This window comes from Staurois parvus, unplaced genomic scaffold, assembly GCF_062004578.1.
Source record: "Staurois parvus isolate SC_StPar_1 unplaced genomic scaffold, SC_StPar_1.0 ptg000476l, whole genome shotgun sequence".
Lineage (NCBI taxonomy): Eukaryota > Metazoa > Chordata > Amphibia > Anura > Ranidae > Staurois > Staurois parvus.
This window is the reverse complement of record NW_028318272.1, coordinates 3,986,131-4,005,920: the sequence shown is the minus strand read 5'-3', so window position 1 is coordinate 4,005,920 and position 19,790 is coordinate 3,986,131. Positions and strand designations below refer to the sequence as shown.

At 39.2% G+C, this 19,790-nt stretch overlaps 1 protein-coding gene across 2 annotated transcripts in view; it reads right to left on the bottom strand.

Moving 5' to 3' along the window:
- The window catches only part of ADCY7 (adenylate cyclase 7), a 351,396-nt gene that overhangs the window by 71,653 nt on the left and 259,953 nt on the right, over window positions 1-19,790 (bottom strand). For both annotated transcript variants that reach the window (XM_089689483.1, XM_089689484.1), the window contains 3 exons: window positions 18,502-18,647; window positions 16,472-16,583; window positions 7,242-7,369 (listed from right to left, as the gene is read on the bottom strand). In XM_089689483.1, coding sequence (XP_089545609.1) covers window positions 7,242-7,369; window positions 16,472-16,583; window positions 18,502-18,647 — 386 coding nt within the window. The remainder of the gene's footprint in view (window positions 1-7,241; window positions 7,370-16,471; window positions 16,584-18,501; window positions 18,648-19,790) is intronic.

Here is a 19,790-nt window from a genome sequence, read left to right as displayed (position 1 = left end):
CACCCAATACACACTAGGACCAAAAGAGAAACTAATATACCAGCACAGAAACCGCAGGTTGCTATTACCAAAGAGGGGAATTTTACTACATTGTGGTTCGACTCTTCTAACACCCATGTTGCTACCTTTTCCTTCACTTATAAAGACCTCACAGAGAAAGGGGATGAAGAGAGTAGCAGGAAAAGGGCGCACAAGAGGGAGGGAATAGGTTACATCTGTGTAACTGATTATTGGGGGAGTAACTGTGATTATTGGGGAGCAGTGGGATGGAACATAGGAGTTGACTAGGGATACAAACCTGACACAGCCATAAATAAGAAGGACAAGAACGGAAAAAACCCTCATAAATAGAATGCCTCTTACCAAGCCCAATGCCAAATATACACTTACCATAGAAAATCCCAGCCCTAGTGATTCGGGAATGTATGTATTTGGATTATACTGGGGAGGGGGTATATCGGGCACAAGGAGGCAATTTAAGATACAAGACATGTATAACAACAATGATTACAATCCTGAGGCCACGCTTCAGTACTTTGAGGGATATGATTGCCATCGCTGATCCTTCTTTCAAAGATACCGTGGCAGCGGAAACAGGATTTTTAGATGTAAATCTTTGGTTAGAATGGATGAGGTACAGTGCCCTGCAGCATAACAAGTCTAATTGGTATGTCTGTGGAGCAGCCATACCCCATGTGGGAACAGTGCCACTAAATCTTCCTGAAGATGTTGAAGAATGTTTCCTAAGTCTTTTTACAGGAACACATGATAAAAATGTTTTCTGTGAAACCTGGAAAGCAAAGTATCCCATAGTCACCAAAAACCCCAAACCAGGTGAAGGCTTAACAATTTACCCAGGGAATTATACCTGCTATAGAGGAGTGGCAACAAAGAGAAGTTTGGGAAATTTTACAAAAGGTTTTTGTCACACATACAGCAACATTTCATCTAAGCTTTTACAGAATCAGACACAATCTTTAGGTGATATCTACTGGATTTGTGGTGATGGTAAGATCAGGTCTAGATTGAGGAAGGAGTGGTCTGGTGAGTGTGCTTTGGCCAAAGCTATTATGCCCCTGCATATCTTTAGTGAAATTCCTTCTGAGATCCCTGGAGATCCCAGAGGCACAAGAGGGAGGCCCCAATGGGTAGTTTTGACCCACATGTTTATATAGACGCCATAGGGGTTCCAAGAGGGGTCCCAGATGAGTTTAAGGCCAGGGACCAGGTCAAAGCAGGTTTTGAGTCAATCATTCCAATCATCACCGTCAACAAGAATATTGATTGGATAAATTATATATATTACAATCAACAGAGGTTTGTCAACTACACCAGGGATGTATTGAAGGGAATAGCGGAGCAGTTGCAGGCTGTTTCCACCATGACCTTCCAAAATTGTATGGCCTTAGATATGGTGCTTGCAGAAAAGGGTGGTGTGTGTGCAATGGTAAAAGGAACAGGTACTTGCTGTACCTACTTTCCAGACAACACTGGGCCAAATGGTAAGGTCACTATGGATATAAAAAAACTGTCTGATCTGTTGGAAGAGTTGAGAAGGAATTCAGGGATCACTGACCCATGGGATCAGTATTTTGGGTGGCTCAAGGGATGGAAGCAGGTGCTAGCACAAATAGGGGTGATTATTGTAGTCACCCTGATACTCATAGCCCTGATAGTGTGTTGTGTGATTCCCTGTATAAAGAAGCTTATGAACAAAGGTATAGAAATGACTATGTATGAGGAAGAGATCCAAGAACAAACTGCCCCACTGAACCCAAAACCTAAGGAGTACCACAGTTATCTAGCCAAATACAGAAAGAAGCAGAAAAAGAACTATGTTGTATAAGGGGGAATAGAAATCATATATGTAAATAATGATTTAAGAGGGGATTGAAGACTATCACTCCATGTTGTTTCTTGTATTATTAATTGCTTTTGTATTATACCCAGAATAAGTTAATGAAAATATGCTGTGTCAGTTATGTGCTATAGAACTGTACTCACAATATTCTTTTGTTTTTTTATCTTAGCTTAGCCTTGGTAGAGGCAGGGATAGTATCCAATTATTTCTTTGTACTAACAGCACCTGTTTCTGCTATGATATAGTTAAAAGTCAAATCCTTCTGTCCCATGGGAAAATAACTGTTGGTTACTTGTAACTGATTTCAAGGCCTGACAAAAATCATGTTCACAGCCTTGACAAGTATCTAGCGAAATTCTATTGTATGATTTTCTTTGTTACAATATAAGAAGAAAAATCTACGAATAAAGATCAGATTGTCTTCTGGAAACCTCTGTGTGTGCATGCTAATTCTTTTCCAGAACACGGTCTCATTGGATCCAATTGGGGCCTAAACCTGCCAGTGTATTATTAGAAGCACATATCGCTTTCAGTCACAACCACACCTTCCTACCTCAAAGACACGAAGCAGGTTTTAAATGAGATTAAGAACCTCGCATGGGATCCCAGACAAGTGACTTTTCTGGTAACTGCAGATGTTGCCTCTCTGTACAGCAACATAAACCATGAAGATGGCAGATCTGCAGTTGAGTATTATCTTAACATCACCTCTAACATCTCCAGTAAGCTCAAACTTTACATTGTGGAATTACTTGACTTTGCTATGCATACCAATTACTTTTGGTTTAACAATAGATTTTACCTACAAAAAAGGGGCGTAGCAACGGGAGCAAAGTTTGCTCCCAGCCTGGCCAACCTCTTCATGGCCAGGTGGGAGGAGGATATGATATACTCTCACGATTGGCCTGAGCTTTTATTCTATAAAAGATATATTGACGACATCCTCCTCCTTTGGCAAGGAGAAGAACATTCACTAATCAATTTCTTTGGGTCCCTAAATAACAATAATCTTAATATCCAACTTACATTTAATCATAGTGTCACCAAAATTGACTTCCTGGATGTAACATTGATCAATAATGGAGGCTCTCTGGTATCAGAGGCCTTCTTCAGGAGTACTGATAGGAACAGTTACATCCCGATGGACAGCTGTCACCATCCCTCATGGCTGGCTAACATTCCCAGAGGCCAGTTCATGAGGGTAAAAAGAATATGTACAGATATTGATACTTACCATCAGAAAGCCACTATCCTGAAAAAGAGGTTTATGGAGAAAGGATATAATATAGACATACTTGATACCGAGATGACCCGAGTAGCGGATATGGATCGTGATACTATGCTGGCTACTTCCACTACACGCAAAAATGAGAAATTTTGTCCCTTTATCACATCTTTTTCCATCCAGTACAAACAAGTTAGCAAAATTATCCAAAAGAATTGGGACATTCTTAAGGCTGACCCAGTTCTGACCAAAGCCCTACCAGCTAATCCAGAAATAGTTTTCAGGAAGGCTCCCACACTGAGAGATAGAATTTCACCAAATGTTATAGATCCTCCACCCATAGTCACATTTTTTACCAGCATGAAGAGTTTTTACCCATGCAACAAGTGCGTTATATGCAAATGGCATATGCATAAGGAAGATCGAAACATTTACTTCCACAACAACTGGGAAGAAATATGATATCTCCATGTTCATTACCTGTCATAGTCGTTTTGCAGTATACCTCCTGGAGTGCCCATGTAAGCGGCAGTATATTGGTCGCACTACCAGGAGGTTGAGAGACAGATTCAGGGAGCACGTCAATAATATCAAAAAAGGCCAGAAAGAACATCCATTGTCCCGACACTTCAGATACTACCATAATCAAGACCCTACCTTTCTGAAATTGACATTGATATTGACATGGTTCAAAACCACTGGCGGGGTACAAATAAACTTAGACTTGTCTCCCAAATGCAGATGAGGTGGATATATGAGATGAGAACTTTGTCCCCTCTTGGTCACAACGTGGAGGTGGATATTAACTGTTATATTGACAATAGCTAGTGCTTCCATATCCACTTTTTTATTCAATTTTAGTGTCTGACATTCATATTGGTTTTGGTCAACATCATGACCTCTATGGGTTTACAATATTAATTTATTGCATATGATACCTTTTTTATTTATTAATTGTATGGGTTTTTAATACTGTTCATGTAACGTTCTTAATTATAATTTTACTCGGACATTATCCTGTTTACATACAGTATAGGTTCGTTTTGCCAAACACCCGGCAAAGGGGATGCATATTATTATTATTTATTTATATATTATTGCAAATTTGAACAATTATATCAATAATCAATTTTTAATGGAATTAATACTGTCTTTTAACAATCATTTTATTAATTAAATTTGGATATTTAATCAGTTATTTACATCGACACTTTAAATAGTGTTACTTGGGGTTTGATGAGATGTATAATCACCCCTAACCAAAGACTCTGATTATGTGTTGTTATAAATATGAATAAACCACAGGAGTCGATAAATTAAACTAAAATATTTTTAATTTATTATGACAGTTTTTTGAATGATAGTCAGAAACTTCTAAATATTATTAATATGATTTTTCAGTTTGTCATCATCGTCACTTATAATTTTATATTTGTATAAATATTGTGTTTTATTAATGGTAACATGATGCATATAATTAATGTGAATACACATTCACATCAATATGGGTAGCTCCCCCCGTGTTATATAATGTTATAAAATGTTTTTTTGATCCTTTAGAGAATGTTCTGAAAAAAGTTTTTATGATAATGTTTTAAAAGGTGTTTACTAGTTTTATATATTGGGGATATTTATTAGTTAGAATAAGAAAATTCAACCCCGTATGACCCTGTGTTCAGCCAGTGACAAATCTCTCCCCAATCACTAACTGCACAGCGTTTTGACACTCGGTATGTTCTTTTAGGAATTTCATTCCCGTGGTTCGCGCATATACAATGAAGTTGAATACCGCACGCTAGTCTACAAGAAAATGGTGCTTAAATTCGCGCATGCGCACTAGCAGGCGGACGATGGCAATATGGCGCCCGTCCAATACATATGGCATCTGCTCCCTGCAATTGAGGCACTTTGTGTATTCACTTACACTCATATTAATGAGGTAAGCTCCCCTACAAGGCACCAACGTTTTTTCGTGCTCACCGACGTTCGCATATGTGCGATAGGCATATATGCACTTTTTTCTTCAACAAAATGAAGCCCGAATGCCCACGCATTTGTGCACAGCGCACCGAACATCGGCAAAATGGCGCCTGCTTAATTGATACAGGTGCCCAACACACTGCACATTATATATATAGCCATCCTGACGTCCGGCAGCTATGGCGCTTACCCTTCTGATGATGTACGTGTGATGCGAAACGCAAGAAAAAGCCCTTGCTAGCCGTGACGTCAAGCTGCCGGATCAGGGAGGTCCGGCGGCCCCCCTGTTTTACCAGCTGGTCAGCGTATTCAATTTTATCATATCCTTTGAGCACGAGGATTGTTTTATACTACAGTACCTAAGAAGACCACCAGGTGACCATCCCAGGGCCCAGAGGAGAGCTGTAATCAGCAGATCCCATCTTCAGTCAGACTCATTAAGGGGACCCCCAGATGTTCCATCATTCATCGTGGAGTCATCTATTCCAGGCCACGCTCCATCTACAACCGAAGGGACCTCTGGTGTATATGACACAAATGCGCACTTAAATTGCGCCTCTGGTGAGTGTGCAATTCACCTATTATTCCTGCACGGCACCGAATTATAGGTTTCACTGGGATTTTACCAAGTCACCCTTTTCAGTCATATTGCGGTTTACTACCATTAGTCATTTTGGACTATCACTTGCACTGTGTGTTATACTACTATATTACAATATTAGTGAAGGTGTTCGATACAGCTCCACCATTGCTTTAATTTCTTAAGGATATACTGTGTTGCTTTAAAATTTGTTATACATTTGTGCTATTTTATACATCACTATTAGTATATTCTTATATTTCATTTCTAGCGCTGCACTACTTACATTTATATTCTATTGAAGGTTTATGGTTTTCCTTTTTAGTGTATCAGCTGCTGTCGCTCGTTAGCGCTCACTGAACTACAAACAACTATAGGAAGGGGGTATAAGTGCTCAGTATTGAAGTGGTTAAATAATGTTCCTGGTCACCATAACATCTGAGAGCAAAAAATTAGTGAACCTATTTGTGATCTGACATGTCATTGGATTGGTTTATCTAAAAATGCATATATTAATTCTAAGCTCTCTTTCTGTATTGCATTGATTTTTCTTGCAAGTATTTTTAGCTTAAATATTAGGCAGGACCTAATACTTATCGGCACCCCAGGATTAACTTGCACCCTAACCAGCTTGATTTTAATTTTTAAAGTAACTCTTCTTGCTATTACTAAATTGGCTGGCCATAGACTAAGCCATTTTCTTTGCTTCAAAGGGGAGGTTTCCTCACCATCAGAATAGCTGCCAGCAGTGATCATATGAAAAAAAAAAAAACGGCAGGCTGGTTGTACTGAAGACTGACTTCAGAACGACCAGCTTGCCCATAGAGGTATCGAAATTCAAACGGTTCCTGCTAAACCGGCTGAATTTTGATCCGTCTATGGCCAGCTGAAATAAAGTCCTCGCTGCCAAACTCTTCTGGGTTGAAAAGGTAATCTTGATTAAAGATATAATTTGCTGCCAGATGTTAGCATCCCCTGCTGACATGACTGCGGTTTTCTCCTCCAGCCTGTAGACTTGGATCACACCTGTGCGTTCGATTCGTCCCATGTTTGGGTGGGCATAGCAGCCCATTCACTTGACATTAGGTACAGCACAGGACCACAGATCTAACAGACCTGGAAGTTTGCAGGATGCTTAAGATTTTTTTAACATGATTATCTCATCAACAGCACGGGCAGCTGGACAGGCAAGTATTATTAGACTTTATCTTTTGAAAATAGTAGCAGAGTGGCTTTAACCTAACACTTTAGCATTGACCTAAACACTTAATTCTCAACATTTAACACTTTACTTGACCACTAATATATTTATGTTGTATACATTTAACTCTATGAGTTAACTGCGTAATACTTAACATTAATCCTGATTCTTAACCCACTAATCATTCAACCTAATACCTAATGTCACCTCTAAACTAATCCCAAGCAACCCCAAAATAAAATGCTCTTGCTGCCTAGATTTCTGTTTCAGGCACCTGATGCATTGGAGGAATACAATGGACATTATAAGCAGACCTTCCATTTTAATGCAAGGTCCACTTAAAATGGTAAACCGTTTTAGGTCATGCTTTCTTTCAATATTCATGTGAACATACTTAATTGCATCACACATGTCCAGTCCCATCTTGACACAATTCCTGGCATTGTTCGGTAAAGACACTGGCAGACCAGATACACAGTAGTAACAGTCTCCCAAAATCTTGATCCTCATGCATTCGTTTTCCTGTAAAGAAAGGACATAGATCAATTAATAGGTTTTCAATGTTGAAATATGTAAGTAGCATTTTATGTGGGTGTTTTGTGTTGTCTAGTCTATGTCAGCCAACATCTCAAGTTAATTTGTTTTCAGAATTATTTCCTGAAGCATTGTTTAAACTAAGAGAGTTGCAACCCTGACTCCTATTTTATCCTGAATTAGCCCGGTAATATCCTGTCATGTTAAGTGTACTGTGGTTGTAAACATAATTGCAAGTGAATTTTATGGGAAGGAAATTGAACAAATACCACCCACAGGAGGGAAGACTACCACATTGATTATTACTGGAGAGAAAAACTGCATATAAACGTTTTTTAAACCGCACACAGAACATAGACTTCAGCAACTCAAACACAGGAAAAAGATGTCTAAACGGAAAAAAAGCAAAATTAATGTTTTTAGGCGGGAATTATTCCAATTTTTTCAGAGTGTTGGATGTAACAAATGTCTCACTTCTGGAGCAAGTAAAACAAGAACTCTAGTTCAAAGCGGTATTAAATCTCAAAACAAAAATGTATTATATTGCAGCTTGCCAATTCTTAGACTTCATGCACACTAGGGCTTTTATAAACGTTTTTCTACTGGAAGCAAAAAAGCAGCTTTAAAAACGTGCCTAAGACATGTTTTTGCAATCACGTTTAGGCACATCATGCTTTTTTATGCTGAAAAGCTCCTCTCCTGAACGCAACTTTGGGGGTTTTTTTTCTCTGCCTCTAAATGCCCCTACCTCTAAACTCCTTTAAATGTCTTTAGCGTGCACGGACACATAGAATACCATAGAGGGACATTTAGAGGCAGAGGAAAAAAAAAACCTCAAACACTTGAAAAAAAAAAAAAAAACAGCATTTTTTAGCTCAAGTGTGCATGAGGGCTTAGATGTGATAGCTGCATTAGTTTTCTTTTTTTAGGAATTTTCCATTTCTTTTTTTTCTATTCTTCTGCTGATCTGGGGCTGGTAATAATTTGATATCAACTTCCTTTAACAGACTAAGCTGTCCATCAACTAGCAGTTAGAGGTTTGAGACAAACCATTAGAATGGACAATGGTGTCTGTGCATTGGTCGGCTTTTATTTATTCATCCAAAACCTTTATCTCAAATGGAAAAAAAGCTGCTTTAAAGTATTTCTAAAGGTAGGGGTTTTTTTTTACCCTAATGCATTTGATGCATTGAGGTAAAAAAAGTCTGCATGCAGTTCCACCCCCTTCCCCTCCAGCTCCTCTTATACTCATCTGATCCTGATCTTGATCCATCAATGTGCATGAGAGCAGTGGCTCAGAGACAGTGGGGAGGAAGTGGGGGGTGGGGTGCATGAAGCGAGGGGTGGGGTGGATCCATGCTGTGTGTGTCTATGGACACACAGTGCCGCCTCAAGAGCAAGCAAGCATGCACAAGTGCCCCCATAGCAGGCGGCTTGTTATGGGGGCACTTGGTGGGGGAAGAGCCAGAAAGCACCCGTGGGGGACCCAATAGGAGGGGGATCAGGTCTGCTTTGTGCATTTTAATCACTTTGACTGTTTAAAAAAACCTTAGCTCATGTTTGTCTTTAACCACTTCCCACCACCCTATTGCAGAATTATTGCTACAGGGAGGCAGAGCTGCGCAAAGTCACGTAAATATATGTGATTTGCATTTCTGGGCACGGACCTACCCATGGCGCTATTAGCTGCTGGACAGTCACCGGGTTCCGGCCAGCCCCAGGACTCTGTGATCGTCGGCAGAGCTGACAAGGGAGAGGACTGTGTGTAAACAACACAGGTCTCTCTGCTGTCAGCAAGGACATGCTGCTTTGTATTTCTCTGAACAGCAGAGAAATACAAAGCAGCATGTCTCTGTAGTAAAACACAACACAGCACATAATGTAAAACACACACAGCACACAGTTAACCCTTTGATCACCCTAGATGTTAACCCCTTCCTGCCCAGCATCATTAGTACATTGTCAGTGCTTTTTGTTAGCACTGATCACTGTATTTGTGTCACTGGGGATGTCAGTTGCAGTTAGTCAGTTCCCACCCAGTGTCAGAATGCCTGCCGCAGTCCCACTATAAGTTGATCGCCACCATTACTAGTATAAAAAAAATTAAAATAACAATTCCAGGAAGTATACCGCCATTTGTAAGTGCTATAACTTACATGTAAAACAATTATTATATACTTATTGGGAATTTTTTAGCAAAGACATGTAGCAGAATACATTTTGGCCTAAATTTATGACAAAATTTTATTTATTTTATTTTTTTATTGAATATGTTTTAAGGCAAAAAGTCAAAATTGTTGGTCTTTTTTTGTTTATAGCTCAAAAGATAAAAAATGCAGAGGTGATCAAATACCACCGAAAGAAAGCTCTATTTGTGGGAAGAAATGACAAATTTCATTTATGTACAACGTTGCATGACTGCGCAATTGCCAGTTAAACTAATGCAGAGCCGTATCACAAAACATGGCCTGGTCAGGAAGGGAGGTAAATCCTCTGGAGGGTAAGTGAAGTCCATCTAAATCTGCTAGTGCATCTAACACTATCCTCTGGATTGACAGTGCTGCTTTCCAAGAGTTAAGATGACCATAGATGGATCAAAAATTGGCCAGCTCAGCAAGGCTCAAGAGAAGTCAATCTAATGATTGGCTTCTCTAAAACAGGAATGTTGAAAAATTTTCATTCAATCAAGCCAAGCTGCAGATCTGTTCTGCGTATTCTGACAAAGGAGGAGCCCCCAGTGTCAGAATACAATAGCGTAATGGGGCTGATAAAAAAAAACAAAACAACTCATCTATGGCCAACCCTATTATTGGAGTACACCAAAATCAAACAAACAATCTGGTCTACATTGTCCCTCTTCAGACTGACAAAATTTACATTACATTACATACCACTGTTTCCTAAAATGTTTAAATAATTGCCATTCCATCATCTCCAAATTTTAGATTGTTTTCAAATTAGTTTTAGTCACCAGTTCAAGCACAAAATATTTAATGTAGCTGGTCATTTATACAACATATTTTTCAAACAGTACATTCTGGAAACCAAACTCTTGACATGTCACACTTATCTGGTGCTAGTACCATAAATAATTATATACTTCTAGACTGTATTTCTTTTTCATTGTAAAAAGATATATTTTTATGTTACATGACAATGGAAATATCCCACCCTCCACATTCCACCCCCATAGAAGCCTTCATACTGCCTCTAAATGTGCTTGGGGGATCACTTCTGTAACATACTAACAAGACAGTAATGATTTACAAGCTCAGCTGCTATTATCCTAAGCTAGCTGCCTCTAAAGCCAGCCATAGATGGAATCTAATCCATTTAGCAGGGACTGGCTGAGATTCAATCCATCTATGAGCAGGCTGATTGCAGCCAAGTCGGTCCAGTGAACAACTTGGGTACAACCAGCATGTGATTATTGCCAGTGGCTTTAGCCGCTACCATAATCATTGTGTTCTCCTGGCAGGATGGCTTCCCGTGTTTGCCCCCCCCCCATGAAAACACAATAGGATGGATTCCCTTATCAACACTGTGTTGATGGGAGAATCTAGCAATTTTTCCAAGGGTTACATGAAAGAAAATTGCATAATCTATGGCCTACCTTGAAGACATGAACTAGCTGAGGCACATTGACCTTGCATCTCACACCCCAGCTTCTATCAGGGATGTCTAGCTTAAAGTGTTGTTGGCCTTCCTGTGAGATCTTGGGAATACTGAGAAAACATTCATGTCCAGCAGAAATGTTGGAAGTTTAGAATTTTCATAAAAAGTTGGTTATTTTGGATATGTGAACTATTACAGCAGATTTTTCTATAGTAAACACTGGGACATCAACTGAACTTGGAAACTGAAGACATACAATCCCAGAAAACCATGGTACTCAGCTAGGCTCTAGAAAACAGTTTAGGTTCTGCAAACTAAGATTTCTAGGCCATAACTTTGGATTCTAATTATCACAGATAAACACGCAGATTGAAGGAACTGCTTAAACTGTCACACGTTTGCTCTCAAGTTCAAAGCAGACTATAAAAAAATATATAATTACACAACAGAGTACAGGAATACATCTATAGATATCATATCATAACCAGCTCAGCTACTTATGAGGCAGCGGTTGACACTATGACAATCTGCCAGCTGCAACCTGTTTTTACAAAAAGAAGATCTGATTATGATCAAGATCCAGAAGAGCATGACTACTAATTCAGGTAAATTCTAAATTACAAGCTCCTAGATCATACCTGGTATGGAGGACAGTGGTGTGTGTGCAGAAGTGGTGGAAGACAGCTGATTAAAAATAAACTCATCACTGCATTCAAAATGAGTAGGCGAGGACAACAGGCTATGTGGAGAAAATCTGGCAAACAGACTAGATCCACAAGTGGGCCCTCAGGCACCAGACACAAAAACGGATTTACAAACACTACTGTATTGGTAATGTGGTTAATAACGCTATAATGGTCTCTGTGCATATTCTCCAATTGTTTGCAAGGTTCTTTTAAAATAACATACTGTGGTGGACACCAGAAGCAGTCATTGAGTCTTTGGATCATGGTCAGATCTTACTGCTGTAAAGCAGGTTGCAGCTGTTGCTTGTCATAGTGCACAACTAGCTTATGTGTAGCTGAGCTGGTATTCATATGACATACATGTATTCCTGTACTCACATGTGAAAATATATGAATCCCATCCACTCTGACTTTGAAATCAAATGTTTGACAGTTCAAGCATTTTTTTTTTTTTGCTGGAAAAAAAAAGTTGACTGGTAAAAATCTTTAGCAAACTTCAAATTCAGTTAAAGTATAACTAAAGGCAAAAGCTGTTTTTTTGTTTCATTTTGGATAGAGTGGAGAGGGATTAGAACATTGATCGGGTTTTTATTGCGGTCTGTGTCCTCATTAGGGAAATACTCTCTATTTATCATGTTTCCTGTTACCACTGAAAGTAGAAACAATTTCAAATTTTGAGTTGTCCCTAGAACAGTAAAATATGGGAAATCTTCCAAAAGGGACACTAGATCTGGTGACCCTGGAGGCAACCAGGGATTCTCTCACTTTAAATGGATTTCCTCTCATTTCCTGTTTTGGTTATTGGATAGGAGGTGAATAGAAATATCCTCAATGGGATGCAGATGGCAAAATAACTGACAGGGGTATAACCCTTCATTACTCTATCCAAAATATAAAAAGTTTTGCCTTTAGTTCTACTTTAACTAACCGAAGGTCATAGTTTGACACAAAGTCTTCTAGAATTTTAAGTATAGAAAAGTTTGAGGTAGAAACAATTGAGTACTGTCCGTGATACTTTTTTTATTTGCACTAACAAACAATTTTGAGGACAAGCTTTCGGGGAGTGTCCCTTTCTTCAGATCAAAGCAGTACTGATCACAAAGGTATAGCAGAATGTAAATGTATAGAAAAGAAAATATTTCAATTTCTCAGTTTAATTTCTCAGTGTTTTATTACTGTGAAGTATGTGTGCAATCTAAAAGTAGAACTATAGGCACTTCTTTTTTTTTTGTAAGTTTTGGAGAGAGTGGAGAGGGATTAGAAAAGCTGTCAGTTTATATTGTGGTCTGTGCCCCCAAGATGGAGATTCACCCTCTCCATTTGACCTGTTTACCATTATCATTGAAACAAAAAGAAAATACCGAATTTTGGGTTGTCCCCAGAAACGTCATAGAGGGAAAAACTTCCAATGGGGAAACTAGTTCTGGTGATCTGGGGGGTCCCAAAGGAATTCCCTTAATTAGCAAGGATTTCCTCTCACGTGTTGTTTGGCTATGGGACAGGAAGTGAAGGGAAATCTCCACAATGGGACACAGATGGTGAAAAAAAAATTCTAACAGGGCTTATAACCATCTCTTGCTCTATCCAAAATGAAAAAAGGTTTGCCTACAGTTCTACTTTAAGCTAACTGGGTACAGCCTGGTCATTTTTGCAGCCATACTGTAGCTCACCCCTCTTCTCTCCACCACTGGATTGAAGAGTGTGGGAGTTGGGGAATAAAGAAAGAAGAGATTACTTAGATTGGCTGCATCGACTGCTAGACTTTAGCCCTGCCCGTACCCTGAGGGAGGAGAGCCATGAGCAGGGAGAGGAAGGAGAAAGTGTAGGGAAGGAGAAAAAGATGTGTTTGGCTGGATCTCTGGTCAAGAGAAAGATGCCAGGATGCTGTCAATAATAAGGAATAGTGGAGCGGTAAAGGGAATCCAGATAGAAAATATAGAACATAAAGTAGCGGCCTTTGCGGACGACCTACTGTTTTATGTAGGCAACCCCCGAATAACATTACCAAATATAATGAAGATTCTGAAGGAATATGGGGAACTATCTAATCTAAAAATTAATCCAACAAAAACTGAGATTTTGAATATTAATATACCAAAGAGCTAAAAAGAAAGGCTACAAAAAGAATTCCCCTTTATTTGGAGAGAAAAAGATATAAAATACCTAGGCATAAAACTCGCTACCTCATATAAACAACTGTATAGATTAAACTATATTTCTCTGATAAATGAGATTAAGGACGAACTAAAAAGATTAGAAGGAGGAAATCCATCATGGTTAGGACGTATGAACCTAATTAAAATGGTAATTATACCTAAAATACTCTATAGATTTCAAATGATCCCGATCAAACTCCCAGAGGTGTTTTTTAAGATAATGAGAAAAATGTTAACAAGATATATTTGGAGGAATAAAAAACCAAGAGTATCATATGAAACACTAAGTAGGACTAAAGAGAAAGGGGGGATGGGACTACCTGATGTCAAGAGATATTATAAAGCAGTAATGTTAGCAAGAATTTATGATTGGACTTTTAATCATAAGGGGAAAAGTTGGGTAAAAATAGAGAATGATATGAGTGGAATTAATCTGAGCAAGATGATATGGGTTCCAGCACACTATAGGAGAACCAAAGAGGGCACAAGCACTTACACTTTAATTGTCTTAAGGATATGGGACAACTTACATAAACACATGAAATGGGAATTCAACTCTATATTAATGCCTCTTGCAAACACGGAATTCTTCCCTCCGGGAAAAGATGAGATATCAGGGAGATGGATTAAAAAGGAAGATATCCAACTGAGAGATGTATTGGTAGAGGGGGAATTGAGAACATTTAGAGAATTAAAAGAGATGGTAGGAGATATGTTTAGTAAAATAGATGAGTGGAAATATCATCAATTAAAATGTTTTATAGGAACTCTCCCAAAACCCTTGAGATTAAAAAAGGAATGGAACATGTTTGAAAGGCTATTAGAAACACATAGAGACGGGAAACACGGAGTTACAAAAATGTATAGAATACTCACAGAACTAGACACAGACACAAAGTTAATTTTTATAACAAATTGGGAAAGAGATATGGAGGTGGTGATAGATGAAGATCAACAGAATAAGATATTTAGACTGGTTCACGAGAATGTTAGTATGAGAGATGTTGAGATTAACTATAAATGTTTGACACGATGGCATATTACACCGAGCACTGAGCACAGGATGAGGGGGGAGAATTCAAACATGTGTTGGAGAGGATGTGGGGAAGAGGGCACGATGTTTCACATATGGTGGCAATGTCCAAAAATTCAGGTTTACTGGAAGACAATAGTCAAATTAATAGAAAAAATAACTGGAAATGACATAGGACTAGACCCAACCATTTGTCTCCTACATAGTGTTGAGACAACAGTGAATAAATATAAGGAATCAGGTATATGGCACTATTTAAGTGCTGCAAAAGGGTTGATCCCCAAGTATTGGCGGAAGGTTGAAATACCAACGGAGGAGGATTGGATCAATAGGGTAAACCAGATTAGCAGAATGGAAAAATCTTATCATATTCAGGAAGATAGGATGAAAATATACTATTCACGATGGGAAAAATGGGAAAAATCGGAAATGAAAGAGAAATATAGAAAACTCTAATCTAGGAAGTTATCCGAAGTTACTGGGCCTAGAGAGGTTTGAGATCTTGCAGAGGGTAGGGGGGGGGAGAAGAGGGGAAATGGTGGGGAGGGAAGGGAATAGAAAAGAGGTAAATAGAAGGGACAGAGTAGAAATGTATGGATATTTATATGTATTGTGTCTCTTCTTATGGATTTTTGTAATAATATGAAAAATTAATAAATATTTAAATTAAAAAAAAAGAGAAAGATGCCAGGAGCCCACTTAGAGAAGGAAGGAGCAACTGTGCAGGGGCTGAAAGCAGTCTATAGAGGAACAATGATGTGCATGCTAAAAAAGGAGAGAGCAGCAGAGATCCAGAGCTGGGGACTGTCAGAATGCAGAGTGGCTGTGCCAAGGGAGTAGAGGGTGCAGAGCCAGAGAATCAGGTTGATACCAGCTACAGGCACGTGCAATAAAAACTGAAAAGCACTCTAATCCCTCTGCACTCTATCCAAAACTAAAAAAAAAAGTTATGTCTTTAGTTATACTTTAAAGTGATATTAAAGGCATTTTATTAAAATAACAAATATGTTATACTTACCTACTCTGTGCAGTGGCTTTGCACAAAGCAGCCCTAATTCTCCTCCACTCGGGTCCCCCGTCGGTGCTCCTTGCCTCTCCCTCCTGGCGAGTGCCCCCAGAGCAAGAAGCTTGCTCTGGGGGCACCCTAAGCAGGCTTGCTCCTGAGACACTGCTATGTGTGTCCATTCACACTCAGAGCTGTGCCTTGACCCTGCCCTCTCTCTCTCCTCATTGGCCCACTGACTGTGATTGACAGCAGCGGGAGCCAATGAGTGAAGCTTTTGTGCACATCACAGGACCGCGATGGGGCTCAGGTAAGTATTGGAGGGGTTACTGCACACAGAAGGTTTTTCTACCTTCATGCATAGAATGCATGACGGTAAAAATCCTTGAACCTTTACAACAAACCTTGAACCTTTACAACTAGTTAGGGCTACACTACATTAGAACACTATATGCTTAAAAGGAGTTTATTATGCATTTTTAACATACACTAAATTAATGGCGAAAAATTTCAACTTAACCCACAGTTGAAATGAAAAGGCAATAATACAACATCCTATCCAGTATCCTCAGAATGAAATGATAATGAGTGCTTCACCTTTGCTATTTGGTCAAACTTTCCAAACAACTCATTCAACATAACTACAAGCTCTTTGGGTGAGCAGTCACTAGCAAGTCGAGTGAATCCCACAATATCTGCATAAAGGATGCTAGACAAAGATAAAAGAAAACAATATTAGTGGACATATAGACAAAAGGCACCAAAACATTCAATCACAATGCTATTGTTTCTGAACCAGCTCAGCTGTTTTAACAAACAACATATGCAGATCCAAGCTCACTCTTTTGATCTACAGAGGAATTATTTTGAGGAGTTATTCTGAAGCTCTGGAGCCAGGTGCTATATTTATACAAGCCTCGCCTGTCATCAGAGGCGTCCCTATGGTGGCGTTGCCCGGTGCGGTAACACGTGGTGTCACCCCTCCAGAGAGGAAGGAGCATTGCCGGTGTATCGGTAAAATGAGTATCCTGACCCGTGAAGATATGTATCCCCTGAAGCAACTACGCATGTGCCTGTTTCAGGCCAAAGAAGCCGATCTCCAACTTTCGCACAGAGCTGCCACAGTTAACCCCTTACAGGCTGCAAACCACTGAAGCTGATCCCGCAGATGACTATAGGTTGCGAGATCAGTTAACCCCATATAGGTTGAACCTATACGGGGTTAACTGATCTTGCAATCCATAGTGATCCACGGGATCAGCTTCAGCGGTTTGCAGCCTGTAAGGGTTTAACTGTGGCAGCTCTGTGCTAAAGTCGGAGACTGGCTTCTTTGGCCTGAAACCAGCACATGCGCAGTTGCTTCAGGGGATACATATCTTCACGGGTCCGGGATACTCATTTTACCACTACACCGGGTGCAGCTGTAACTGTGCCTGAAATCCGGGATCACCCCAATAACTGGCCAGGAATTTCACAGAGCCCAGAAGCTCTGCTGGCATCCTGCTCCTGAACCCCTTGCGATGGTGTCACCCGGTGTGTCTTGCACCCCCCTAGTGACGCCACTGCCTGTCATTTTAAAAAAGGTAAAAGTTGGTAAAAGTGGCAGGGGTAGTGGCAGCGAGTTGGGGAGGGAGAATTGGAGGTGGGGGGATATGGCATACTACATAAATCCTGTGTACTTTGGTGAATTTATTTATTTATTTTTTCACAAGATTGATTTAAATGTTTGTTGGCAAAAAATGCATGAAAGGTGCATGCCTGTGTATGCCTTGTGCCAGCTCGCCCAGTAGTGGCTGTTCATAAAAATCCATTTCTACTCATGATTCTGCTCCCAAAGCCAATCAACAGTGTAATGCCCACATGGGTTTACAGTGACTGAATTAAAATCTGACCATGATTGGCTGGATTAGGTGATTATCTTAAAGTAGTGGGACTGTGCCTACATTGCATTGGCTAACTGCTCATTTTGTCCAGAGGCACAAGGAAAAACTATACTTAAATGATCCTTTGAGCGTTTCGAAAACAGCGGTGTACTGTTCCTGCCGGCCTAATGTCCAGAGCTGGTCTTGAGGAGATGATGACATCAGGCACAGTCCATGCACAAGACCACTACACTAGCTTGGGGGGGGGGTATCAGGAACTGGTGCTCAGAGGATCTGCAGATTATGTAAATATAGCTTCGCTCTACAATCCGCTAGACAACGAGCAGTTAACCCATGCAGTTCAGGCACAGTTCTTCTTTAAAGCTGGAGTTTAGTCAAAAATTATTTTTTCAACTCTAGCTGCAGTCATATCACTTACGTGAAGTATGTCCCATTTATGTCAGTTCAAGGAGGAGGTGGGCCACTGTTGGATCTTTTTCACTGCAGCTCACAGAAGATTATAAACGTAATAACTCCAACAGCACCAGGATTTAAGCTGCAGGAAGAGGACCTGTCATCACTGCACACGTGATTTTTAAAGGATCCAGCTGCCTGACAGATCTGGGACATACTTCTTTACAGGCAAGTGATGTCACAGTGTGCGATTATATCAATACAATTATTTTTGACACAACTTCAGCTTTAAATCTACTGTATGAGTCCCCTATATAATGTAAAACCTGTAAAAGTTAATATTTCACATACCTTACATTCTGGTGTCGCTTCACGTATAGACTGTGGAAGTTTTTGTCTGGTTGGCGTATGTCATTGGTTTCCTTCAGTCGATCCTGAATAGCCAGCTTCATTTCCATAGAGATATACACTGGGAGCACAGACAACAGCAGGCTCTCCTAAGAAGGGTGTCAGGTATGGGAATTACAATGGGTAATGATTATTTCACAGTATGCATTACTGAGAAATAGTTGTAGGAGTGAAACGTTGAAAGGAAGAGGAGATGAGAAACAGAAGAATGAAAAAAGGAATTAAGAAACAAGAGGAGATGAAGCAAACATAATTTTGACAATGCTGGTATGTAATAATAAAGGGTTTTACAAGAAAAAACTTTTTAGATTCCAAATCTTTTTTCTACAAAAGTATTTAGATAAGTGTTTCGCACATTACTGATAGGCTATTAATTTTTTATTTTTAAACATGTATTTGTATTCATATTAAGTCGAATTGATGACTTGACTTTAGCTTCCTGTGCACTGGAAGCTAAAGTCAAGTCATCAATTTAACCTAATATGAATACAAATACATGTTTAAAAATAAAAAATTAATAGCCTAACTTTACATTAGCAATTTTATAATTTAGATGTTCTGTATCCTGATGTCCTAATATGGTTTTATGGTAAATTACACACCATGAGACCTGATTTTAAAATGTCTTCAAAATAAATGATTTCAGATTTGAACTCTTTACCCCATTTTGCTACAACATAAAAAAATATGGAACCTGAAAGAAAGTTTGCCCTCCAGCTTTCCTCTGTTGAAAATGATGGATTTATTCTGATTTATGGTACTATAAACAGAGTGAAACGTATAAATTGGGAAAGCTATCTCTAAAACAAATTTTATCTTAGTCAAAATATGGTGGAAATAAGTGGGAAAGTTGCTCATGGCAGCTTTATAAATAGCACAAAATATCAAAAACTATATTTACTAAAGCAGAAGTGGCAACATAATGGAAACAATTTTATTTTTTAACCACTTGCCTACCGGGCATTTTTACCCCCTTCCTGGCCAGGCCAATCTTTACCTTTCAGCGTGTCGCACTTTGAATGACAATTGCGCGGTGATGCAACACTGTATCCATATGAATTTTTTATAATTTTTTTTCACACAAATAGAGCTTTCTTTTGGTGGTATTAGATCATCACTGGGTTTTTTTAGTTTTTGAAAAAAAATGGGTTTTTCTTCATATTTGTTAAAACAATGTTTGCAAATAAATAATCTTTCTGCACGAATTTAGGCCAAAATATATTCTGTTACAT